This window comes from Hyperoodon ampullatus (assembly GCF_949752795.1).
Source record: "Hyperoodon ampullatus genome assembly, chromosome: 11".
Lineage (NCBI taxonomy): Eukaryota > Metazoa > Chordata > Mammalia > Artiodactyla > Ziphiidae > Hyperoodon > Hyperoodon ampullatus.
Window position 1 is genome coordinate 61,232,038 of NC_136924.1, and position 27,234 is coordinate 61,259,271.

The window sequence follows — 27,234 nt, forward strand, 5'->3', positions numbered from 1 at the left end:
TTTATTAAAAAACTTACCACATTCCACATTGTGTGGTGGTTTTTGGGGGGAGGGATGCGTACACATGAACTTTTCTCTCTGACCAGTGACCCTCTATGGACTAGCATTTTGAAACTCCTTCACTAAGGATGCCATCCTGGAACCCTTGGGCGCCTGAGGTTGGGCTATTTCCCGAGCTTGCAGGATGCTGCAACAATTAGAAATAGTGCCAGACCAAGTGACTGAAGAGATGCCTATATTTCTGAATTTATAGGAACTCATTGTCATTCTATGTGTCCTCTCCTGGCTCCTCCCCAAGCCTCTTTCTCCATAGTCCTACTGCCTTCCCATCCAGCTTCTTATGCTGAACCCTTTTCCTTCAGTTTCCTTAAGATTCGAGGTGAGTTAGGGGTAAATGTCCAACTTGGAGACCCCTTCAGCTGCCTCCCGAGTGGTTAGGTCTCGTCTGGCCAGGCCATCTTCCTCTCCTCCTTGCCTCATAGTATCTAAGTGACCCTAGACACTTACCAGGCAATTGCTAGGCAGAACCTCCATCCCCTCCTCCCTTCGTCTCCCATCACCCTGCTCCTCCCCTTGGCCTAGAGCCTCAACTCCTGCAGTCTAACTCTGTTGGCCAGCAGAGGCCCTGTGACGTGGAGAAAAATCAATCTGGCCAGTTTCTAGGTGGTTCTGTCCAGGGGCTGCAGCAGGAGTCTGACCTGAGGGGAGGAAGGACACAGAATCTCTAGCCTTGGCTCTTTTTTTTTTTTCCCAGGGAAGGGAGAGAAACAGAAGGGCCTGAGAAAGGGGCTGGGGTGTTGGGACTCTGTCCAACAGTGCTGAGACAGGAAACACACTCACATAGGTGCCTAAACCTGCCTGAAGCCCAAATGCAGATGTCTGCTCTAGAAGTCCTTTCTCAAAGCCCCTCTGGCCTTACCCACTGCCATCATCACCCCTCCATCACTGCTTTCTGACTCCCTTTCTCTTGCAAAATTACTCTTGCCCACCTCCATCCCAGCCCCAACCTATGAGGCAAAAATGAGAATTTTACCTGCTTTTGAATTCTGATAGGCCAGAATAGGAGTTTTTCTTCCTTCCAACTGGGGACCTATTGTGTATGTTGGGGAGAGAGTAGAGTGCACCTTTGGATGTAGAAGGGGAAGGGAAGAGCCAGACGTCCCTTGACCCTCCTCTCTGAAAAAATGGGACCTGGACCCCCACCTCCATAGGGGTGCAGGCAGCTGCCCTTGAAGGCTGAGTGGGCTGGGAATCTTTGCGAGCGTTCTGGGGAGAGGGGAGGAGAGGTGTGCTCCCAATTTGGAGAGAGGACTGTGATGGGGGTGAAGGACGCCTTGGAGTAAAGGAGGTGTAAGCACTATTGACTCTCTTCCCCGGACAGTAGACAGGCCCACCTCGGATCCCTTAGCCCTTCCAGGGGGGTGGAGTCCGAGCGAGGGACAGACGGGTCTGGGATCCAGGGGGTGGGACGCAGTGAGTGACTGGGGTGGGGATGGGGTGAGGACCAGATAATCTCCGAGGGTTAGGGGTGGGGAGAGGAGGCAAGAAAAGAGCAGAGGTGCCGCGGTTCGGCGGTGGGCGCCGCGGAGTGGCAGCCCCCAGCGAAGGAAGCCCCGCCCCGCTCCTCCATCGCCGCCCCGCCCAGGCCCGCAGCGCCGCGCTGCAGCGCAAGGGGCGGAGAGGCAGAGCGCCGAGAGAGGACCAGACTGCCAGGTCGCCCGCATCCTGGTGCCGCAGGAGCGAGGAAGCGCGCCTCGGCCTTGTTCCCCAGCCTTCGTCCAGGCGCCCGCCGCGCCTTTCTGAGCCCCAGAGACCGAGCACCTGTCCTCCGCCTGGGCCTCAGCTGAGCCCCTCTCCCCCGGAGCACATACGACCCCTGCAGCAGCAGAAGTGCCCCAGCCCCACGCCGGCGACCACCATGGCCGAGACCAACAACGAATGTAGCATCAAGGTGCTCTGCCGATTTCGGCCCCTAAACCAGGCCGAGATTCTGCGGGGCGACAAGTTCATCCCCATTTTCCAAGGGGACGACAGCGTCGTTATTGGGGTGAGTGCCGCCCCTGGAGGGAATTTCGGAGAGGGGGCGGGAGGCTGAATCTTTTCCCCTACCGAGCCTCAGCCCCTGCCTGTCTCTGCGCCCTCTCTCCATCGCTCATCCTCCATCCTTTTCGCCGCAGCCCCTCCTCTCCCTGCATCAGGATGGCTGGGTGTGGCCTGGCCAGGCCGGCGGCCGAGTCTCTGCAGAGCGAGAGGGGGCTACTTTCCCGCGATCAGGGGACCGGATTCCCGTTTGCTGCTCTCTGCAGCGTCCCCACCCCTAGAGCCAGTCCCATGTTTTTCTGACGTTTTCCTTCTTCCCTAGGGAAAGCGCATCTTCCCTTTGTTATTGGCTTAGATCTCTACCCCCACCTCCCAGGAAGGGGGACACTAATGGATGGGCTAGATGAGAGGTGGACAGTCCAGGGTCTCTGCGGAGGTATAAAGGAGAGTGGACTCTAGGATCAAGGCCTCCATCATTCCCTGAAGTAGTTACAGCCTGGACTTGGGGGGAGGGCACAGGTCTGATGAAGGGTTTTCAGAGAAAGAAATATGTTGGTGCCACACCCAGTTTGGTGGGGGAGCCTCTGGGTCCTAAGGAAATGTCTGCCTTTCCCTCCCAGGTACAGTAGGAAGAGGATTTCAGACCCCCCAACTCACCCTAACAAATAAAAATAACCAAACCCTGACATCCTAACAAGTAGTTGCGTATTCATCCTTTCTCTTGATGATCCAATAAAAGGTAGCAAGCCATCTCCTCTACCTCATCATGACAGCCCTACCCATGGAAGAGACCTTGTTAAGAAGGAGAACTAGTATTTACTGTGTACGTGTTACTTTACATATATTATTTAATCTTGAAAACAACACTCTGAAGAAGGTATTAATATTTCCACTTTACAGATGAGGAAATTGAGGCCCAAAGAAGTTGAATGACTTTCTCAAGGTCACACTGTTAATTCACGGATCTGAACCTAAATCTGTGACTCTAAAGCTCACGTCTTTCCTTCTGTATCACGTTGCCTCCACGGTTTTCTGTTCTGGACTTTCACCTGTGATGGCTCCAAAGGAATTCCTAGGGAATTCCTCACCTACCCCTCGTTTCCTAGGTTGGTTGGGACTGTCAGGCTATGGGGTGAAAAGATCTGGGGTTGAGTCCAATAGGGAGTAGGGCTTAAGGGGTGCTGGGCCAGGAAACTGTAGCCAGTTTGAGAAGGGAGAGGCCCATATAAGGACCATCCTCAAGGTCAGGGGCACTTCTTATGTGTCTTTGATCCACAGTGCTTGGCACAGGGCATGCTTGTTAAAAGAATGAAGGGAAAAAAAGGGAGGGAGCCTGGGCCTTCTGAATCAGTGAGATTGGGACTTTGAGTAAGCATGCCTTAGGAAGAGACTTGCTTACATGTCCTGTCCCTAAGGGCCCTAGTCCGTCACCAGGCTCTCTCACCCACACTATGGACTCAAGTGGGTGCTTTCGCCCTGTGTGTGTGCTTATGTATGTGTGTGTTTGCCACATAGAGAGGGCCCCTGCTTCTCTTTGTCTCAGGGACGTTAGACCTTGCAGTCTGGTCAGTCTGGCCAGACTAAAATAATGCCTGGATCAACCCTCGGGGCCTCTTCTCTGAATAGTCTGGACAGTGGGCGTTAGCTGTGAGAGTTAGAGCTTGAGGGCCCCCTGAGACATAAAGGCTGAGAAATAGGAGAAAGGTAGTTATGGAGGAACAAATCCACAAAAGGCGTCCACTTTTAAGGCTAGCTTCCTTGCTATGGGTTTTTTAGGTAAATCTGAACCAACTCCTTTAGGCTCTCTGGGCCATCCAGCCTGGCATGGTGGGCGCAGGGCATGGGGTGATGTTGGGAGGAGTTGTGTTGATCTGTCCGATTTGCCCAGCTAAACAGGAGAGACATGGTGGAGGTTGGGAGGGAGGAGAGATGAAGAGAGGCCCAGGGCCCCCTGCCAATTCAGATTCTATCTTACTCCACAGCTGTTCCTTCCTTATCTGTTTTGCCTGATGTTTGCAGGGCTGTACCTTTGTCTCGCTCTGTATCTTCCCTTGCCCTAGCCCTTCCTGTCAAACTCTCCTGCCAAGATAAGTGCTTATGGGGGGGGCCATTTTGTCTCAGGCAGCATCCTTGGAGCTTGCCTTCCCAGCCTTTCTATTCATTTCTCATTCTGCAGGATGAGGGCTATAGGAGAAGTGATTTTGAGGAGTGCCTTGAGGGTCCTAACAAGGGAAAGAAATCTCCCATTCCCTTTCTTCTCTCTTCCTCTAGCTCCCTTTGGGGACCAGTGTGTGGGAAACTGAGGAATTCATGGAGCAAGCTGCTTCAGGATGTCTGGGAAGGTGAGGGAAGGATGAAGGTGGGAGAGGCTAATCTCTCCAAGCCCAACCCCTGCTCCTTTCTCTGACGGCTCTCCTCTCTGCACTGCGGCTAGCTCTGGGCTACAGAGTCCCTAATGTTCGTGGGCTTTTTCTGCTTGGCAAAATGTAGGAGAATAAGCTGGGAAGACAGCTCTGTGAGCCTTATCCACACCGCCCCCCCACGACTTCTCTCAGGAATCTGGGGGATGGAGCTGTGCCCAAGTTAATGGCCTGAGTCATAGTAGAAGGGTGTCTGGGTCACTGTCTGTGTGTGCTGTGCACCTTGTTTTCCTCTTTGGGTCACTCAGAATCCACTGTGACTTTTTAAGTGGACCCATTTAAGTGTCTCTCTGCCTTGGTCTTGGTGGGCAGAGTGCCTGCTGTCTGAGCTGTTGCATCTATACCAGACACGGGAGGGATGACAGTAGGGAAACAGATAGCCTCTCCGCTCACCCCCCCAACTTCCTCTGTCTCTCCCCTTCCTTCCCTCCCTCCCTCCCTCCCTCATTCAAGTATCTACCACATTCTACCTCCCTTAGGTCTCCTGATGGTTAAGTGGGTTCTTAAGGAGGCAGAAAAGCAGGGTCACCAAGTACCTCATTTGGAAAAGCCAGGTTGGGACCTGCAGGATTATTGGAACAGGGTCAGTATTGTTTGAGGTGGCTCAGGATTCCTTTGATGTCTGAAGAGAGGGAGTAGTCTCCCCTTAGCCTTGGGCGAGTCTGTAAAGGAAAATGGAGAGGGGAGGTAATGTTCACTGTGGCCAGTGTCTCTCCAGCATTACCATGGCAACAATCCCCAGGGGTGTCACTATGGAAATCAGTCCTGGTGCTCTGAAGTTCAGCCTCTACCAAGTGCTTTAGCAAAGGTTGAAAAGGTTGGTCGTCTTTGGACCCCTGATCTTAGGCCCTCCCATTAGCTTTAGTCAGCACACACATTGGAAAACTCCAGAAAGTGCTGGGAAACACAGTTGGACAGGAGACAAGGTAGCTTGGAGTGGGTCAGAGGAGAACAGAGTCCTGGGTTAGGGGACTCTGAAGAGTAGCCCTCTGGAATAGGCACTGAGGAGCGCTTAGACTGCTGTGGGTGGAGACATAGTGGAGCTCAGAGGCATTCCTCGAAGGTGGAGGGTCTCCCTGAGTGTTTCTAACCTAACAGTCTTCTAGTCCCTGACGCTGTACTGAGTCACAGAGTCTTGGATTATTACCTGAAGGTAGAGATGGTGAGGGAGGCTCCTTGGAGAGGATGGGTGGGAGAACTGCATTCTTCTGAAAAAGGGGTTGAAGTTGCCAAAATGGAGTGATGAAGGGCTTTAGCTCTGTCCAGAAACATTTGGAGAAATGCCCACATGGAGGGGGGCGGGTGGGGGAGGGGAAGGAAAAGCCACGACAAGGATCTGACTCAGTGTTGGCACGTCAGTTCTGGGATCACTTTGGCAGTGTGGGTCTGGAATCAGATTGCTTGGGTTTGAAACCTTGCTCTACCATTTCTCAGTTGTTTGACTTTGGGAAAGCTACCTTACCTCTCTGAACCTCAGTTTTCACATCTATAAAATATAATAATAATAGTACCTACTTCCTACGATTGCTGTGAGCATTAAATGAGATAATGCATATAAACTGCTTAGCACAGCGACAGGCACATAGTAAACTCCCAATAAGCGTTAGATGTTATTATCATTTTATATGTGCTGTCTCCCCAGAAGCTAGCCTTTGACACAACTGGGCAGTGGTTAACATTTTCCCCTCTTACTGGTTGTTTCATCCAAACATCCAGGTCCCTAGTATCTTCTTGCTCTCTTCTTCCATCAATATCTGTGTTTCTTCAACAAATATTTATGAAGAGCATCCTGTGGGCCAGGGACTACGCTTGATGTTGGGGACTTAGAGGGAATCCCTGCCTTCAGGAAACACCTGGTCTACACAGTGATCCAGGCTGAAAAGTGGTCTGGGCAGAGTCCTGGGAGGGGGCATCAGAAATGGCTTTTGCTAACTGTACGTACACTTCCCCAGATTCTGATAAGAAATCCCACACAATGTACTACAGTCTGACTTAGAATAAATATGTGTCATGAAAGACGTAAATAATGGTGATGCTTCCCATGTGAGTAGTCTAGAAGGGGAAAAAGTGGAAAACCACTGGTCTAGTTATTCTCATAAAAAGATCTGACAAAACGAATTCACCGTGGCTGTAATCAATAGAAAATTAAAAGACATTTGTACTTCAACAGATATAAAAATCTTAAGAAATGAACTAGATTTGGAACTCAAGGGCTCAACCGAGAGTAGGGCAGGGGTAGAAGACTTTCCCAGAAACCCTAGAATTGTATCCATGGCTTTCTCTGCCCACGAGATTACTGAGTGCACCCAATTTTAGCTCTTGGATATTTTTTATCCTCATGGTTCCGAGAATGCCACCCTTCCTCCCTCTCTGGTCTCTTCCTTCCTCCCAGCCTAGGCTGAGGAAAAGGAGTTCCTCGGGCAATAATTGCCTTCAGCACTTGGAGAGCGCCCTCCATTTCATTGAGTCCACAGCACCCTCTGGAATCTTGTAACTGGGAGTGTTAGAGAGAGAGAGAGAGAGAGTTAATCCCCACGTTCCCAGAAGGGAAGAAGGGAGGGGCGAGGTTGGCTTGAGAGTTATGTTTAATCCCCTTTGGCTGCATGCCTGGCTTCAAGAAGCACGGATAGACATCATTGGCGGAGAAGAGGTGAGAGTCACTGGCCTGAGATGGACATGTTTTGTTTGCTTCTATTTCTTGGCCACTGGATGGGAGAAATATTGAGTTAGATTACAATTCAAGAATCAAGGTTCAATTATAGAATAAAACAAAATGAAAGAAAGATATTACCACTTAGAAGGAGAGGCGTCAAGGCCACTTAAAATCTGTTTATTGTAACACTGTATGATTTTATTCTGTGTAATAAGAATTTTATTCTTTGTACTGAAGTGTAATGACGAACAGTATAGATAAAAAGGGTGAAAAATTCACAAAAGTCCTATGAACAATTCATAAACTCACTCAAACCTTAAAAAAAATCAAGGTAGATTTTTCTTTAATAATTCTAAACATAATCATAATCTGATTACAACACTAATATATTTTAATTGTTGACAAAGTTAAAAACAAAGAAAAGCACATAGAAGAAACTAAAACTTGCTCAAAATCCGCCCCCCCAATACTGTTAACAATTTGATGTATTTGTTTCCAGTAGTTTTTTCCTGCATATATACATATAATAATTTTAATAAAAGTGTATCATAAACTATATTGTTTTGTAACGTATTTTTTCACCAACAAAATATCATGACTATTTCACCATCATTAAATATTTTACATAATTTTAGTTATTAAAAAAACTAAGTTAATTTTTTAATGTCTTACATGCACATGTGACAAAATTCAAATGATATAAAAAGATATACAATGAAAAGTAAACCTCCTTCCTACTCCTCTTTCCTAGCCACCCAGTTCCCCTTTCAGAAGGCAGCCTTATTGCCAGTTTCTTGTGGATCCTTCTAAAAGAATGTCATACATTTACAAGCAAATACATATATACATGCATGCACTTTTTTTTTACACAAATGATAGCATACTATACATATTGTTCTGTACCTTGCTTTTTTTTTACTTAACAATGAGTCTTGGAGTTCCTTCTATATCAGCACAGAAATATCTATCTCATTCTTTTTAACAACTGTATAATTTGTTGTAGGGATATGCCATAATTTATTTAGCCAGGTCTCTATTGATGGATATGGATATTTAGGGTTGTTCTAATCATTTGCTATTACAAACAATTGAATGACCATATGTATATTTAAGGGCCCAGCCAGTGCAATGCATCATCAAACTATTTTTGGCCACTGCATGCATGTGGGATCTTAAGTCCCTGACCAGGGATCGAACCCATGCTCCCTGCAGTGGAAGCATGGAGCCTTAACCACTGGACCACCCTGGAAGTCCCATCGTCAAACTATTTTATTTTGGCCACTTTGATAGGTTAAAATGCTACTTCATAGTCTTAATATTCATTTCTCTTATAAACAATGAGGTTGTGCATAATTCATATTTTAAGAGCCATTATCACATCATTTTGTGTTGTGATATTTTATGATAGCACTTTCTGAGGTATAATTTACATACAGTGAGTGCACAAATCTTATGCAAACAGCTGGATGAATTTTATAACATATTTTGACACCTATGTGACCACCACCCAGATTGAAATCTAGAGCGTTTTGATAGCCCCTGAAAGCTCCCTTTTGCCCTCTTCCTATCAATATCACCCCAAGGCAACCGCTACTTTGACTTCTATCACTACAAATAAGTGTTGTTTATTCTTGAACTTTATATAAAAGGAATAATACAGTATGTGCTCTTTGAGTTTCAGTTCTTTCACTCAACTCCTTTTTGAGATTTATTGGTATTCTATTATGACATCATTTTATTTTTTAATTAAAAAAACTTTTTTGGAGTATAGTTGCTTTACACTGCTGTGTCAGTTTCTGCTGTACAGCAAAGTGAATCAGCCATATGTATCCCCTCTTTTTTGGATTTCCTTTCCATTTAGGTCACCACAGAGCACCGAGTAGAGTTCCCTGTGCTATACAGTAGGTTCTCATTAGTTATCTATTTTATACATAGTAGTGTATACATGTATGACATAATTTTAAATAGCAGCAAAGAATAAAATATATGTACATGGCATAGTGCAATCAATTCCTTGTATTAACCAGTCCCCTAAATGTAACTCCTTTCAGTTGTTTTCAATTTCTCATTATTATAAGCAGTGTTGATAATAAACATTCCTGTAGCTAAATATTTGCTACAAATATTTCCCTAGTACAAATTCTTAGGAGTAGACTATCTGGGTCAATGGATATGTACAATCCAAGGCTTTTGATTATGCATTTTTGAATTGCCCCTTAAAAGTATGGATGTACTGTCCTACCAGAAAAGAATGAGCATGCTCCTTTCGAAGAAATTATACCCCCTTGAACCCTCATCTACACTGCATATTACAATTAAGTTTTTGTTTTCCAGTTTGATAGGTGAAAAATGATGTTACTGTTTTTTTCTTCAAAAATGTTGATCATCTTTATGTTTATTGAACATTTGTATTTCTTCTCCTGTTGTTAGCACCTAACTCTTGTCCATATTTTTCTGGTTAGTTTTGTCCTTTGTTACTAATTTATGAGAGTTCTTTATGTAGTAAGAATATTAATATCTTTGTTTAAAATTTTTTCTTATTTAAAAATTATGTATTTTCATTTTGGAATAGTTTTAATATAAATCAAAAAGAACAACAACAACAAAAAACTCCTAAAATCCCACTGTCCAAGGATAACTACTGTTAACACGTTTTTCTATGCAAGCTATACATATATACATATATATAACTTTTTACAGACATGGAATAATCCTTCATATACTCTTTTGTGTGTGTGTTCTTATACTGCATACTATTTTAAAAACCACTTTTTTCTTAAAATTATTTTGTGCGTACCTTGTCATTACACATTTTTCTGTAACATCACCTATTCTATTTTCTTTTTTTAATTTCAAAGCAATACGTTGTCATTGCAAAATATTTACATATCACAGGAAATATGTAGTAAGCATAAGTTCCTGTCATTCTGCTCTCCAGTGATAACCACCATTAACAGATCTATATACAGTCTTCCATATCTTTTTTCTAAGACTATTCTATCCATACGCTTTTTAAAAATGTATAATCACATTATACAAATTGTTTTTATTTTTTCAGATGATCGATCTTGGACATGTCCATATATGTAAACCAACCTTGCTCATTTTAATGGGGGTAGGTTATGGAGGTATCATAACCGATATCTTCTTGATGGATGTTTGAATTGTTTCTAGTTTTTCTTGGATACAAACAGCTGCAGTGAACATCCTTCTACACACATCTTTAAGTACTTAAGCAAGTGTGCTACACACATAAAATAAATTCCTAGCATTGAAATCACTGGGACAGAGTATGACCAGCATGGACATTTAAATATTTAATAGAATTGTCCTCCAGAAAGCCTCTATCAGTTTACAGTACTCCCTTAGTTGCAGAGAGCACCTTCACAACTTCTTTCTCTTTGTGGATTCTGTTTTTTGGGCTTCAGAATCTTTCACCACAGACACCAGATAAATATTGCAGGTAGATATTTATCATAAGCCAGATTTTAAAAAAAATTTTAATGTTAAAAAATATTTATTAGTATAAATAATATTTTCCTTTTTGCAGAGAAGTAAAAAGAAGGAAACAAAATAATACACTATTGTCTCACTCTCTTTGGCATTAATAAAACAAGACAAAACAAAACACTTGTACATGGTTTAAAAATGTAAACTTTTCAGGATACAGACTGAAAAATGAAAGCCTCCTCTCTCCCAGTTTCTCTCCCCCAAATAACTACTGTTAATACTTTTATATATATCTTTCTGGAAAAAAATTCTACACATTGATGCAATATTGTAGATATACCTAGACCTGCATCTTCAGCTTTAGCCAACTTTTATGATTTCTCTTTTTTTTTTTTAACCGCAAAGACTGTTTATTTGACACCAATAGCATACATCATAGTAAAAAGGAAACCAGTGATCACAATTTAATGTTGTTTGGGGGATTCTAAGATAAAATAATAAAATAAGTGGTTTTAACAGTGGAAAGAAAGAGACAAAACTATTACATGCATATGATTTCATACTTGGTAACTCAAAAGACTGAACAAAGAAGCTAATAACATTAATAAGATATTTTATAATGCGATTGGATAGAAAATGAATAAATTGAAGGACCTATTATGTCCCAGGATCCAAAAATACACCTTATAATAAAGTATGACTTTCCTTAATTAGTTAAAACGTGTCTCCCAAACTCTGGTGTCCATAGATCTGAAGGTTTACATATCAGTTGAAGAAAGATGGCTTCTAGTAAAATAATTTGACAACTAAGTCATAGTCCCTTTATACCGAATGATGGGAAAACACGACTGAGTAGTTTGTCACTTAAGACGGAGAATAAGCATAGTCGCATTTAGTCTTACCAGAGATCTTCCCTTTAATATGACTAGATAGCAAATATATTCTGTTTGGCTCCCTGGGTTGTAAGTATTTTGTATCTTTAGCATTCTTATCAGCACATGTGATTTATAACATGTTACCTGAATTAAACAAAGTACTTGGAGGTCTGAGTGACTTGCTTCACAGTTTCTCTTTACTTAAAGCTGCTTCCCTAAAGGGAGATCTATATTTCTTTTTTTAAATTAATTAATTAATTAATTATTTTATTTTTGGCTGCATTGGGTCTTCGTTGCAGTGCACGGGCTTCTCATTGCGGTGGCTTCTCTTGTTGCAGAGCACGGGTTCTAGGCGTGCGGGCTTCAGTAGTTGTGGCTCACGGGCTCTAGAGCACAAGCTCAGTAGTTGTGGTGCACAGGCTTAGCTGCTCCGTAGCATATGGGATCTTCCCGGACCAGGGATCGAACCTGTGTACCCTGCATTGGCAGGTGTATCCTTAACCACTGTGCCACCAGGGAAGTCAGAGACCTATATTTCTGATTTCATATATTCTTTTCAAAAGGAGAGCTTGTGTTAATATTTCCACAACAGCTCAGTAGTCCGGTATTTGTGTATTTCATTTACACAATAGGCAACATGCTATACATCTGTCCCTAACTTTGCATCTTTCACTGAATACATCTTCAACATCTTTTCATATCAGGACACATGGATCTATTGAGGAAGATATTTTTTAACTTAGTGGTAGATTTTTTTGCGGTACGCGGGCCTCTCACTGTTGTGGCCTCTCCCATTGCAGAGCACAGGCTCCAGACGCGCAGGCTCAGCGGCCATGGCTCACGGGCCCAGCTGCTCCGCGGCATGTGGTGTCCTCCCGGACTGGGGCACGAACCCGTGTCCCCTGCATCGGCAGGCGGACTCTCAACCACTGCGCCACCAGGGAAGCCCCCAGTGGTAGATTTTTTAATGTTAATGTATTGTTCTTCACTCTCCACAGCCTGTGGCCCTCTTGTCTTTTCCCATTTGGCTTCCCAGGCTGGGGGTCTGGGATGGTGAGTGCTAAGTCATCACACCAAGACTGAGATCCACTCATGCAGTCTCGCTGTGTGACTCTCCTCAATGACATTCTACCCCACAGACACAACTCCTGATGTCAGTACTAAATTTTGCCTCTCTTTGGTTTCCCTCATCCCCATAATTGTCCATGCGTACAGAAGGTTGAAGAACGGGTGCCTTTTCAGGTGTTTCTCCTCCCTCACACCTGCCTACTGATGTCTGCCATCTTTTATTTCCATTCCAGGGGAAGCCATATATCTTTGACCGTGTATTCCCTCCAAACACGACTCAGGAGCAAGTTTATCATGCGTGTGCCATGCAGATTGTCAAAGGTAATGAATGTATTTTTAGAATGTATTTTTTTCAGGCTCCTCATTCCCTACCCCACTTCTCTCTACCAGTGTTCTTTCTCTGCCATCTCTTCAGATGTCCTTGCTGGCTACAATGGCACCATTTTTGCTTATGGACAGACATCCTCAGGGAAGACACATACTATGGAGGTGAGGGTTCTGACTTTTATGGGAATGAGGAGCTGGGAGTGTTAATAGGAGGCCAAGGAATCTCAGTGGGGAAAGATCTAGGAATTGAGGGCTGCCTGGTACAGAGGATGAACGGAGGGCAGCGTTATGGTGGAAGTTCAGTGGAATCCCTTCAGCCTGCTGCAGTTCACCCTCCTTTCCACGACTCCAGTTTTCTTCTTTTCACCTGGAAAAGCAGCAGCAATGAAAGTCCAGAGGGCTGCTCAGTTCCCTCCTCCTTCCACTAGAAGGTAGTGACCATCCCCTAAGTTAGGATAGTCTCCTTAGCAGCTGTTACCTCTGTGTTCGTCTGCATACCTCCGAGTTGTCTGATTCCTCCTGAGCCCAGCCTCATTCCAGAATATCCTTACTCCCCAGGGAAAGCTGCATGACCCCCAGCTGATGGGAATCATTCCTCGAATTGCCCAAGACATCTTCAACCACATCTACTCCATGGATGAGAACCTTGAGTTCCACATCAAGGTGATCAGGGCATGACTGCTGGGCATCCTCTTCTGGGACTGGGAGGGGAAGATCTAGTATGAACCCACTGAGATCCTGGCGCCCCAACTTATTCTCCACCGTGGTTACCTAAGTTCTTCTCTGCCAACATAGTCTCTTCTGCCCTTTCCCTCCCACCACCACCATTTGAGTGGGTTGCATTAGCCTGAGATCCCTGTATCAGATTTAAGATAGGCCCTCTTGACGTCATACTTCTCCTTTCTCCCCAACCAGGTTTCCTACTTTGAGATTTACCTGGACAAAATCCGTGACCTTCTGGATGGTGAGTGGTGTTTAACCCCAGTGGGTGGGTAGGGGTGAGGAGGGCAAGGAAGAGAAAGATCACATTGCTTTTGGGCTCTTGGGTTTTGGTACTGTTTGGTGAGTGATGCAGCAGGCACACAAGGACACACACACTTGTACTCATGTCCCTTGCCTCCACTCACCAAGAATTTCCCCAAACCGAAAGGGTCAGAAGATGAGCTTAGATGCCCAGGCCCACCTATAAACAGCCTGAGTCTAGCTGCAGCCCTGGGGCTGGAATCCTGCAGGAGGAAAAACAGCCTTCAGCGCATGCAGGGAGATTAAGCTTCACAGGGGAGTCTTCCTCCCTCTTGCACAAAGAAGAATCCACCATCCGAGCAGACTGCAGCGTGCAGGGGTTGGGGAGGTGGGGGGCTGGAAGTGCTGGCCTTGCTCACCCTGAATTGTCTTGATTCAGTGACCAAGACAAATCTGTCTGTGCACGAGGACAAGAACCGAGTACCGTTTGTCAAGGTGAGAGTGGGGATGGGACAGCCAGGTGGGGCCAGTGTATTGAGAGTGCAGGTGTAGGAGGAGGGTAGACCAAAGGCCCACCCAGAAGTTGGAGGGCAGACATCCTGGTGGGGTGAGACATGCCAAGGGGCTGGGGAGAGTCTGGAGCCTGGGAAGAGGCACCGTCTTGAGAGGTCATTTGGTCACTGTGCAGGTAATTTAATTTTCAGATCAAAGTGTATGGGTCACTGTCCATTTGCCCCCTACAGGGTTGTACCGAGCGCTTTGTGTCCAGCCCAGAAGAAATTTTAGATGTGATTGATGAAGGGAAATCAAATCGTCACGTGGCTGTCACCAGTGAGTGGGGAGACAAGGGGATCTTGACTGTGGGGTCTGCCTCTCCTCTGTGCCCTGTGGGGCTGAGGGATGCGAAAGTGAGCAAGGGAAGGCTGTGTCCTCCAGAGGAGGAGGGACGCTTGTCTGTGTGACCCTGAGATCTGCTGCTGGGGAGACATAGGGGCTAGGCTAGTCCTGACGGACACCCCCTCTCTTGGCGGGTGGAGGCAGTGGTCCGTGGAAGCCGGGGCTGAGGGCTTCAGCTCCGCAGGGGTTGGTACAGGGACTGTTTCACCCTCCCTCCTACAGACATGAATGAACACAGCTCTCGAAGCCATAGCATCTTCCTCATCAATATCAAGCAGGAGAATATGGAGACCGAGCAGAAGCTCAGTGGGAAGCTGTATCTAGTGGACCTGGCAGGGAGCGAGAAGGTTGGGGGTCCTGTCAGGGTGGGGTGGGCAAGGAAGGAAGCCTTGGAGGGGGGTGGCCTTTTTGTAAATCAAAATAACTTTCTTGTTGAGCTAGAATTCACATACCATAAAGTTCACCATTTTAAAGCGTATAATTCAGTGACTTTCAGTATGTTTGGAAGGTTGTGCATCATCACCACTAATTCCAGAACATTTTCATCACCTGTTGACAGTCATGCCCTCTTCTCCCCTCCCCCACCCCCTGGCAACCACTAAGCTACTTTCTGACTCTGGATTTGACTTTCTGGACATTGCACATAAATGGAATCGTATAACGTGTGTGTGTGTGTGTGTGTGGTGAGGTCTGTAGCAAGAGCGTTTAGGGGAACAGAGGAAGGGCCTTCTCTGTCCTCTTTCCCTCTCCCCGTCTCCTTGAACTAAGCCACCTTACGTGGAGAAGAGGTGGGGAGAGCCCACTCCCTCTGCAGCCGCTCACGACATACTCACCCCTTCGTGCCCTGGTAGGTCAGCAAGACTGGAGCAGAGGGAGCTGTGCTGGACGAGGCCAAGAATATCAACAAGTCCCTGTCAGCCCTGGGGAACGTGATCTCTGCGCTGGCTGAGGGCACAGTGAGTGCTCCTTAGGTGTCCGCACCCTTCAAGCCCCACCCTGTCTTCTGCCTGCTCCTAATGCCCCACCTCATCATGCCAATTCATGGGTTGCCCCGCCCCTAGTCAGCACCACTGTCCCTTCTTTATTTTTATTTTTTTTATTTTTTTGGCTGTGCCATGCAGCTTACAGGATCTCAGTTCCCTGACCAGGGATTGAACCCGGGTCACAGCAGTGAAAGCCCGGAAGCCTAACCACCAGGCAACCAGGGAACTCCCCCACCATCCTTTCTGATTCCCCCGTTGAATTTTTTTTTCTGATTTGCGGCCTCTCTCTTCCCCCAGAAAAGCTACGTTCCATATCGTGACAGCAAAATGACACGGATTCTCCAGGACTCCTTGGGAGGAAACTGCCGGACAACCATGTTCATCTGCTGCTCACCGTCCAACTACAACGATGCAGAGACTAAGTCCACCCTGATGTTTGGACAGCGGTCGGTGGCAGGGTCCCCTACTCCCTGCCGCAGCCCCTGCTGCGCTCTCCCCTCAGGGTCTTGTGAGCCTTAACGGAGGTCTCATCTCTTCGTTCTCCTCTCCAGGGCAAAGACCATTAAGAACACTGCCTCCGTGAATCTGGAGTTGACTGCCGAGCAGTGGAAGAAGAAATATGAGAAGGAGAAGGAGAAGACAAAGGCTCAGAAGGAGACGATTGCAAAGCTGGAGACAGAGCTGAGCCGGTGGCGCAGTGGTTAGCAACGGGTCCTGTGGGTACAGGGAGCCAGAGAGGGCTCCTACGATCTCCGAGGGGGGCTGCGTTTCCGGAGGGGTGCAGTAGAGCAGTCATGAGAGAAAGCGAGAGCGGCTTGACTGCCTTTACCCCCACTCCCCAAAAGGTTGACGGTCCACTTGGCAAGAGAGGTGGAGGCCTGGAGGTCTCCGCATTGTACAGTGAGGGAGGAAGGACCCTCGGATGCAGCTGTCCCTTCTCCCATCCCTCACCTTGTTCTGCCCCTTTGCCAGGAGAGGACGTGCCAGAGACGGAGCGCCTGGCTGGGGAGGATGCTGCCCTGGGAGCTGAGCTCTGTGAGGAGACGCCCGTGAACGACAACTCATCCATCGTGGTGCGCATCGCGCCTGAGGAGCGACAGAAGTACGAGGAGGAGATCCGCCGCCTCTACAAGCAGCTTGATGACAAGGTAAGGACAGTCGGGCAGGGCACAGAGGTGAGAGCCCAGTGGGATGGTAAGTGAGGGATTAAAGAAGTAGCTTATCCTGCCGTTTTTCTGATTTTAAAAGAGATGAATGTTCATTATTGAAAATGTGGAAGATAAATAAAAATATCTAGAAGAAAATTTAAATCATCTCCTCCCACCGTTCAGAAATAAAGCCACACAATTGAGATTATACTGTATATGTAACTGCATCCGATTTTTTCATTCCTCGTTGTATAATGAGCAGTTTCCTACTTTGTTAACAATTCTTCATAAAAGTATTTTAAAATAGCTGCCTAACAGTCCATTTATCAGAATGTATTTAACCATTTACTTATTTAAAGGCCTTCTAGGGTTTTTTGTTTGTTTGTTTTTTTGTTGGTTGGTTGGTTTTGCTATTATAAATCGCTCTGAAATGACTCTCTTTGTCTCTTGTGCGTAAGACTTTGCTTTGGAATGATTTGATTAGAATGGAGCGCTCGAGTGGGATTTCTCAGTTAAAGGATATGAACATTTAAAGCCTTTTGCTGTGCATTGTCAAGGTTATACCAACTTCTAGGAAGAAAGGGATTAAAAAATGAGGGCAGGGGTCAAGGAAAGAAGCCGAGGGAAAGACCTCTTTCTTTTTTTAGGATGTGGAGTTTCTAAATCAAAGCCTAAACTAGCTGGATTTTTATCAGGATCCACGTGTACCCCAATCCTGTAATTCTACACTGGAAAGAGTAGCTCCCTTCACCCCGCCTTTACCCCTTTTGCCTCCAACAGGATGATGAGATCAACCAGCAGAGCCAACTCATAGAGAAGCTCAAGCAGCAGATGCTGGACCAGGAAGAGGTAATGGGAAGGAGGGCAAGACACGAGAGGAGAGGGTTGTGTGTTCATCCCTGAAAGGCATCAAAAAGACCTTTTCCTGATAAGATGGTAGAAGGGGCATTCTGCTTAGGGCTGCGTCACCCTCCAAGACTATGGAAATCCAGAAACTTAATTGGGGTTTTGCTTAAGGCACGGATGCCGGAGTCTGGGTGCTTCTTCATTCTGTTGCCCTACTTCTGTGAAGCAGAAAGCCCACTTCCTCTTGACTCTTGCTTTGGCCCTTGCTTCTCTCCTAGACCTATACCTGGGTCGGGGGCTCAGCTTCCCCAGACCAAGGGGCCATCGAAGTGGTCACTGGCAGAGGACTCCCTCACGTGGCTTGCCCCTCCCTTGCAGCTGCTGGTGTCCACTCGAGGAGACAACGAGAAGGTCCAGCAGGAACTGAGCCACCTGCAGTCGGAGAACGACGCCGCGAAGGATGAGGTGAAGGAAGTGCTGCAGGCACTGGAGGAGCTGGCCATGAACTACGACCAGAAGTCCCAGGAGGTGGAGGAGAAGAGCCAGCAGAACCAGCTTCTGGTGGACGAGCTGTCTCAGAAGGTGGTGAGTAGCCGGCTAGGAGCTCCCTGGCCTCAGAACATCCTCCACATCCAAAGGGACCTCTGCTTCCTGATAGGGCAGGATCACGTTTGCACCTTTGCACTGCCGTTCAGCGTGTCGTGGGACACTCCCCCACCCCGCCACTGCACTTTGCCCTTCTGACCCCTCTCTCTTCCAGACCCTTCTTCAGGGCTTGTGTTCTCTTCATAGCAGCCATCAGGGTCATGCATGAAGGGAGAGGCCTCCGCCTGGGCTGGGGAGGGGAGCAGGAAGATGGCGATGGGATGACCTGAAGGGCTGTCCCCAGGCCACCATGCTGTCCCTGGAGTCTGAGTTGCAGCGGCTACAGGAGGTCAGTGGACACCAGCGAAAACGAATTGCTGAGGTGCTGAATGGGCTGATGAAGGACCTGAGTGAGTTCAGTGTCATCGTGGGCAACGGGGAGATTAAGCTGGTGAGTGGAGAAAGAGGCGGCAGCTTTGTTCAGGTCATTCTTGTTCTGGGCACTGGTGGGAGGTGCCGGTGAGACAATCCAGGCCGTCAGGGATACTGGGAAGTGGGGGTGCCAAAGATCCAGGAAACACGCCTGCAAACTAGACACAGGAAAGCAGGTAGAAGTTTGCATAGACTCAACTGAAATACACATTCTAAATCCACACACCAACTGAAATTCACACTGCTGAATAAAGAAGCAGTAGAGATGTGCTTAGAGCAGGATTTGGAGATGGGAGCACAAAATTAGGGATGATATATGCAGATCTGTGGCAGTGACAGTGACCCATCTGGGTGATCAAGCAGGTCAGTTTGACTACAGAATATCCTATTGCTCTACAGGATGAAAGAAGGTGACTGTCAGAATTGGATCTTTAAGCACAGAGAGAGGGATTTAGTGTGAAATGACAGGTGATACAGAGCTGCTAGAAGTCATCTGGAACATACCCGTCCCACCCAAGTCCCTGTGTCTCTGGGTGTGTGTGCCTGGGGGCTAGGCCGAGTAGAAGGAAATGGATAAAGGGCTTCCCGGCAGCAGAGAGGCACCTCCTCCCTCCCTTGCTCTCCCACAGCCGGTGGAGATCAGCGGGGCCATCGAGGAGGAGTTCACTGTGGCCCGACTCTACATCAGCAAAATCAAATCCGAAGTCAAGTCTGTGGTTAAACGGTGCCGGCAGCTGGAGAACCTCCAGGTCGAATGTCACCGCAAGATGGAAGTGACTGGGCGGGAGCTCTCATCCTGCCAGCTTCTCATCTCCCAGGTGAGTGCGGAGGTCCAGAGCCTTTGGGTGCCATGGGAGAGGACGGGCAACTCTGTGCTTATGGGATAACTCCTAGCACCCACGTTTATGTCAAGAGCCTAGGGTCAACTGAAGTCAAGGACAGAAGAGCTGGGGGGGAAGCATGAGAGGGTCCAGGCTAGAGAAGTGAAGGATCGGGGGATACTGCCCTCTGATCCGAGAGGGTCTACAGGAAGGGTCTCCAGAGGAATGTCCCTCGACCCTGCATCCCCGTGGGAGGTGTAGCAGGGAGGGAGGAGAGCTGGAGCTTATGGAGGTCTGCACTGCCTGGAGTTGGGTCCTTTGCTGCATCCATCTTCTTCCTCTCATGAACCCTCACCCCACCAGCACGAGGCCAAGATCCGCTCCCTGACGGAATACATGCAGAGCGTGGAGCTCAAGAAGCGGCACCTGGAAGAGTCCTATGACTCCCTGAGTGATGAGCTGGCCAAGCTCCAAGCCCAGGGTGAGGCCCTCTTAAACGTCCAACCCCCCCATCCTGGGATCTAAGATCGCAGAGGGCACAGGGAGGGAAAGTGACGAACATCACAGGAAACCACCCAGCAGCACACTCACCAAAGCGTTAGACTGAAATCGTGGAGTCCAACTCACATGCTGCTTAGCACGCTTTTGCACGTAGCTCGTTTTCCATGAACCATAAACCCTGCATTGTTCTTTGTCCCTGCTGTATGAAATTGGACCATCCTCCCCCAGAAGAACATCCCTGTGGGCCCATTCTGGGTAGACGTGCCTTGCTCTGCCTGGAGCTCTGGTCACAATGTGAAGTTCTGTCCGGAGGAGGTAGGTCTGATGTAAGCTGTCTTCCCTTCTCTCCCTCAGAAACTGTGCATGAAGTGGCCCTGAAGGATAAGGAGCCAGACACACAGGACTCAGAAGATGTGAAGGCGAGTGGGGAAGGCGTGGGGAGGACTGGGGCCCGGCAGGGCTGTGCTGGTCCTCACTGAGTGGGTGTCTGGGAGTCTAGCTGTGAGCTTGGGGTGGGGTTGTTTGCAGAAGGCCCTGGAGCTGCAGATGGACAGCCACCGGGAGGCCCATCACCGGCAGCTGGCCCGGCTCCGGGACGAGATCAATGAGAAGCAGAAGACCATTGATGAGCTCAAAGAGTAAGAGTTCCCCAGGGCGGCTCGTCTCTACCCAGTCCCCTCCCCAGTCCCCTCCCCTTGCTGTGCCTACTCAGATGCTCCCTCTTGCACCAGGATCCGGTCTTTAACTTCCATGTGTCATTCCCCTGACAATGACACGATTTTGCAGCCCAACTCCAGGAGGTACAAGGAGTGAGGACTACTCCCTATCTGCAAGGCTATTCTGATTAGATAGCTCAGGGCCACTCACTCTGTCACGGAAGCAGTGGCCTGAGTCTGCCTCTGATACCCGAAGGTAGATGCATCAACACTACCAGGACTCACGTGTAGAAGAAGGAAAGTGTTTGAGGAGCTGGGCTTCCTTTTGCCTCTTGCTGACATCTTTTTGTTCTCCCCAATACCTCCTTGCCCTCCACAGCCTGAATCAGAAGCTCCAGTTAGAGCTGGAGAAGCTTCAGGCTGACTATGAGAAGCTGAAGAATGAAGAACATGAGAAAAGCACCAAACTCCAGGAGCTGACGTGAGTGACGGGTCTGCCTGCAGACCCTACTCAGACATACTGCAGAGGCAAGACACAATCTAGATGTGAATATGGTGACCACAGGAAGCAAGTGCCTCAGTAGAACAGTTTGATGGGGTGGGGAAGGGGGAAAAAGGGAGGCTTCTGTTCAATATTAGCAGACATGGAAGGATGTGGGTGATGTTTTGTGACGTGTAAAAAGCAGGTTACAAACAGTAGGAGTGGTATAACCCCATAATAGTTATGTGGGATATGCATGCATGGAAGAGTCTGGAAAGATGGACACCAGAATGTCCACGGTGGTTTGATCTGTAAGTAGTAGAATCATGGGCTTTTTATGGAACTCGTTTACTTATCTTTGTTTTTTCTTTTCTAATTTCTGCACTGTGAACATGGGTAACTTGTGTAATAAATAATAATAAAATATAGATCAAAGGAATGGAGGAGGGAGGAGAGAGGGAGGCAGGGAGGCCCTGAGGGATTCTTCTGTTTCCCTCTTCCTCCAGATTTCTGTATGAGCGACACGAGCAGTCCAAGCAGGACCTCAAGGGTCTGGAGGAGACAGTTGTGAGTGGTTTCCTTCTCTGCCAGTTTAACAGGGTGTGGGTGGAGGGCTTCAGTTCTTCCTCCCGATTTCTTCCTAACCCCATTCCTCCTTGCCTTTCTGCAAAGGCAGACTGTGGCATGATCAGGACCCACCTTTTCCTAAAGGATGAGTGACTCTCTTGTCTAGAGAGACTAAAGGGTCCAGTAATTTTGGAGGGGGAACGGTGACCGGGTATTTGGAGGCCCCCAATTTTTCATCATTGTTTCCAGGCCCGGGAACTCCAGACCCTCCACAACCTTCGCAAGCTGTTCGTTCAAGACGTCACGACTCGAGTCAAGAAAGTGAGTGCCGTCTTGGGGTCTTCCCAGCCGCCGTATCCTCCCCCTGTCCTCAGCCTTCTCCAGACCCCGTGGCCTTCAGTGGGGCTGGCTTGGCCTGGTCTGGGTGGGACCTGATTGGCCTCAGGACAGCCACACCTTTCCCCTGCCTCTGTCTCTCATCAGAGTGCAGAAATGGAGCCCGAGGACAGTGGGGGGATTCACTCCCAAAAGCAGAAGATTTCCTTTCTTGAGAACAACCTGGAACAGCTTACAAAGGTTCACAAACAGGTAAGAGTGAGGGTAAGGGGTGAAGAGAACTCTTGAGGCCGGGAGCCTAGGATACCTAAATCTTTGGAGGCCCTTGGATTTAGGAAAATCTACTTGCATGTTTTCCTTACTTTTCCCTTTTCCCTTTCCTACTAATCCCTTCTTTATCCCATATTTGGTTCCACTTTTACCTTGTTCTTGGTTCTATGCCTGTTTTCCCTTTCCCAAAGCTCCCAGCCTGCCTCTGCTCCAAGTGGAATTCCCCAGGCCTACGCTGTTGGAGGGAAAGGTTGAAACTGATAGAGGTTTCAGAGGCCTGGGGCCGTGACCGTACACAAGGGATACTGGTCAGACGTTAGCCAGAGATGGAGAGCAGAGAGACAAGAAGCCAGGAAGCTGGGCTTTCTCTCATGGAGAGGACTCCCTCTGCCTAGGCCTGGGGCAGGCACACAGGGCAATTACATGATGTCCTCAGACGGCCCAACCGGCCCCTGGTCAGGGCCAGTGAAAACTCCTGTGTATTAAGTTGCTGCCTCTCTATCCCCCTCCTTGCTGCTGCGGTTCCTTAGGTGGAAGACTGGGTTTCCAAGGTATGGGATGGGGAGGTGGAAGGGGCAGTCCAAAGGAGTCAGGACAGGAAATGTTTGGTGCATACATAGCAGGAGCACCCTGGCTAGTGCCAAATAGCTGAGCCTTGAAGACAGATGCAACAGACTGTCAACTGGCTCTTTTAACTGATTTGTAAAATAAACCCTAACCTATGCTTCATTCCCTTCTTTTCGAATCCACCTTAAAATTCGTTTTAAATTCACATTCTCATTAAACTACAGCTTAGACTTCTTTTCTTCCCAGTGCCATACCCAGCATATATAGTAAATACCCAGTACACCTTCTTATTTTTTTAAATAATGAAGAAAATCCTAGAACTGCGGCCCAATGATAGTCCACAGGGTTTATTTATTTTATTTGGACCTGCAGAGGGCTTTAGTACCATCTTTCCCCCTTTACCTGTTATAAAACAGTGTGAACAACATTATAGAAAAGTTGAAAGGGAAGAAACATTTGTAATCGGTTTTGCCATTCTTTTTAATTTCTGTGTTCATTTTCCTTCTTAATCCAAATGCATATTACATTGCTTTTTTTTCCCCAATTTTTTTCATTGTAGTAAAGTACACATAACATAAAATGTATGACCTTTAATCATTTTAAGTGCACCATTCGGTGGCCTTAAATCCATTTGTAATGTTGTGCAACCATCACCACCATCCCTCTCCAGAGATAAGTCTTTTCATCCTGTAGAACTGAAACTCCATCCCCATTAAATAATAACTCCTCATTCCCTACTCCTCCACCCCCTGGCAACCCCCATTCTACTTTGTCTCTATAATTTTGACTACTCTAAGAATCTCACCTAAGTGGAATCATCTGGGATTTGTCCTTTTGTGACTTGTTCATTTCACTTAGCATAATGTCCTCCAGGTTCATCCACATTGTGGCCCGTTTCAGGAAATCACAGGCTGTTTTCCTTTTCCCCCATGAAGGCTCTGCCTCTGTTCTAAGTCTCAAAGACCAAAAGCTACTTACCTATAGGAGAGAGGACTCCTAATATCCTACCTCAGGGGACACAAGACTAGAAAGGAAAACATGAGCGATGTAGAAACCTCTCAGTCAACAGAATCTTAAAGAGCCAGGGCCATAACCCTATTACAAATTAAGCTAAGTTACTGTCACAGCAAAACAAAACATTGTTTATAATCTGTAAATTGTCCAAAATTAAAGGGACAATTCTCCCAGTGTTCCCTGCTGCACTGATTTACCTGATATCTTCCAAGGCCAGCTCCTTCTGCAATCTGTAGGGCCCTAGTCATTGTGTGAAACCTTGTAAAAAAGATCAGGAAGTCTTTTCTGGCTGCAAGGTGGTTGCTACCACGCTGTAGCTTAATTTAAATGGGGAGAGGGACAGCCCAGGAAATCCTTGAACATGAAGGTAATGAGCACAAATGTTTGTGAGACTTCAAAACATTTTCTTTCCTTCCTATGGGGCGGCCATGTGTGTGTGTGTGTGTGTGTGTGTGTGTGTGTGTATGGTGCGTGGGCTCCTGTATTCCAGCTTCTGCTCCTGCTCTACACTGCACCTAACCTGCTCTCAATACCATCTCCACCCTCCAAACTGCTACTGTGCTCTTGCTGCCTCGCCCTGTGCATGCCCACAAAACCATCTCTGGGGGAGGGGGAGGGGCCTCATTCCCATGGTTGCCCTGGGGCTGTTGGTCTGGCACCAGCTGTGAGATACCGGGGGGTTGGTGGTGTTTAGGCCAGGAGGAGACTGGAACTCTTGCCATCCCAAGCGTTCTGGGCTACAGAGGAGTTGGCATGTTTTTGCTGCCTGGAAAGTGATGTAACTTTTTAATGCCTGACCACCGTTTGCTAAAGGGAGAAGGAAAGAACGGCCAGAACAGCAATTAGGTAAAGGGAATGAGGCCTTTGGAGGAAACGACATGGTCTCCACCTCCCCTGACATGACTTTTCCTTATTCTCTCTCCCACCCGAACCCCCGACTCTGCTGCCTTGTTCGCCTCTCTCCCTGCCTCTTTGCTGGGGCTCGTCCTACAGCTGGTACGTGACAATGCAGATCTGCGTTGTGAGCTTCCTAAGTTGGAAAAACGACTTAGGGCTACGGCTGAGAGAGTTAAGGCCCTGGAGGGTGCACTGAAGGAGGCCAAGGAGGGCGCCATGAAGGACAAACGCCGGTACCAGCAGGAGGTGGACCGCATCAAGGAGGCCGTTCGGTACAAGAGCTCCGGCAAACGGGGCCATTCTGCCCAGATTGGTGAGTGGGGAGTGGGCGTCAGTAGGCGGCGGCGGGGGGGCGGCGCGTACGGGAGGGATCACCACCTGGGGGAACCCAGCAAATTCCTCAGTGTAACCCCACCCCAGCCTCACCCCACCACCACTACAAAAAAGTAGAAAAGTGAATTACCTTACATGCAACTCAGTTCAGCTCTAGCTAAATGACCTTGTAGGGCAACTGCAAGGTAACAAATAGCCTCTTCACGGTCATTTTCCTTTCTTTGCCACAGCCAAACCCGTCCGGCCTGGCCACTACCCAGCATCTTCACCCACCAACCCCTATGGCACCCGGAGCCCTGAGTGCATCAGTTACACTAACAGCCTCTTCCAGAACTACCAGAATTTGTACCTGCAGGCTGCACCCAGCTCCACCTCAGATACGTAGTGAGTGACCAAGGGCGGGCTGAAGTCCCAACCCAAGGCTCTCTGCACCCTATAAGGCATAAGACTGGGTTAATTATTGGGTGAGACTTAATTCTTTTCCTAAGTAGCTTCATTTCTAACCCTTTCTCAACTTCACACCTTTGATTAGAAAGTGGGCATCTGCCCTCCCAGCCTGAGGCCATGTTTGTTGTCCTCTGCTCTCTGGGAATGGGAGGGGTGGATGGCTTCACCCCTGAGGGTGAGTGTGGATCAGTGGTCCTCGGAATAGTGGGAGGTGGGCGCCAGAGGTTGCATCTCTCTCCTCTGCTCCATCCAGCTTTGCAAACTCCTGTACCAGCAGTGGGGCCACATCTTCTGGAGGCCCCTTGGCTTCCTACCAGAAGGCCAACATGGACAATGGTGAGTGAAAAAGATGGGTAACCAGCCTGTGGGATCCCCAGGGCAAGTTGAAAAGTATCAGAAAAGTAAGTGACCCTGCACCTACAGCTCAAACACTGCATCCCTTCAGGGTCTTGGACGCTTAGAAGTGGATTGCTCCGGTCACGTGCCTGTCCCAACCCTTACCTTCCTTTCCCCTTCTCCTCTCCTCTGTGAGGGCTCAGGGAGGCTTTTCCTCAAACAAAATAATGATGCAGCTTGGGGTAGTTGAAGACGAGTGCCACAGACCCAGATGGCAGCTATGTTGCCAAGACACTTACCTTTTTCTCCAAGGGATTAGGATGAGAGAGGGTTTGAGGAGACCGTTAGTAACACCCAATCTCTTTTTTCCTTCTTCCATTCTTGTGTTCTCCATGATGTTCTCTTCAGGAAATGCCACAGATATCAATGACAATAGGTACGCCGGTTGCCACTGCTCTTGGGCTCTCTGGGTGGGACCAGAAGAAATGGTTACATTTCCCTCATGCCTTACTTAGAGGTTCGCTGGAGACTTTGGGGAAAGGAGGAGGAAATGAGAACCATTCTCGCCATCACTGTGTTGTCCAGGAGGTCCAGTCACCCCCTGCCTTGGTGTAGAACACTGTCCCCTCCTCCAGCTCTCCCTGTGGTTCCTCCCCATGCCAGCTATGGGGGCTGGGAGAAAACGCCATGGACATCTGATGACCTGGGTTTCCCTCCTACTTTGAGGAACTTTGTGACCTTGGGCAAGTCAGCTCTATCTCTCTGGCCTTGATTTGCCCTGTATTCCTGCCCTTCATTATCTCACAGGGATGCTGAGAGAGCAAAGTGACAGGAATGCTTCATTTATACGGAGCTGGCAATACTGTGATTATGCTGGGTCTCTTCTTCCAGGAGTGACCTGCCATGCGGCTACGAGGCTGAAGACCAGGCCAAGCTGTTCCCTCTCCACCAAGAGACGGCAGCCAGCTAATCTCCCACACGGGCTGCTGCATACCTGCACTTTCAGGTAGTTTCAGGCCGCTTCCTCTGACCAACCTCAGGTTGCCTCCTTTCTTGCCCTCAGCTTCTTTGTTTCTCCTGCTATTTTTAAAATCATCTCAAAACTTTTACTATATAGTTGTCCCTCAACTCCTGCTGTCCCCTCCCTGGGGCTACATCAGAACTGCCTGGTGTCCCCTAGGCACTGGCCTCCCCTCCCCGCTTGTGCTTGGCCATAGTGGGAACCACAGTACTGCCTTTCTGCCACTAGGGGTCGCTGCAACATGTCAAAAGAAGTGGGCAAGGGCAGTGTCCATCTAGAGCCCCAACACAGGTCACAGAA

The 27,234-nt window shown here is 47.9% G+C and overlaps 1 protein-coding gene across 2 annotated transcripts; it reads left to right on the forward strand.

Annotated features, from left to right (window-relative positions):
- Positions 1 to 1,918: 1,918 nt before the first annotated feature.
- KIF5A (kinesin family member 5A) lies at positions 1,919 to 26,883 on the forward strand (the record flags this gene model as incomplete). Of its 2 annotated transcripts, XM_079714336.1 has the most annotated exons (28): positions 1,919 to 2,047; positions 12,740 to 12,827; positions 12,922 to 12,995; positions 13,392 to 13,496; positions 13,749 to 13,797; positions 14,236 to 14,291; positions 14,540 to 14,627; positions 14,916 to 15,040; positions 15,545 to 15,649; positions 15,974 to 16,122; positions 16,228 to 16,376; positions 16,649 to 16,824; positions 17,605 to 17,673; positions 18,049 to 18,255; positions 18,560 to 18,706; positions 19,317 to 19,505; positions 19,872 to 19,989; positions 20,364 to 20,428; positions 20,538 to 20,647; positions 21,045 to 21,146; positions 21,653 to 21,713; positions 21,963 to 22,034; positions 22,197 to 22,301; positions 24,894 to 25,110; positions 25,361 to 25,514; positions 25,831 to 25,913; positions 26,322 to 26,349; positions 26,805 to 26,883. In XM_079714336.1, the coding sequence occupies 28 exons, from the start codon at positions 1,919 to 1,921 to the stop codon at positions 26,881 to 26,883; spliced, it is 3,099 nt and encodes a 1,032-aa protein (XP_079570462.1). The 2 variants fall into 2 exon arrangements, with proteins under 2 accessions (XP_079570462.1, XP_079570463.1); XM_079714337.1 differs by lacking the exons at positions 12,740 to 12,827; positions 12,922 to 12,995; positions 13,392 to 13,496.
- Positions 26,884 to 27,234: the final 351 nt, after the last annotated feature.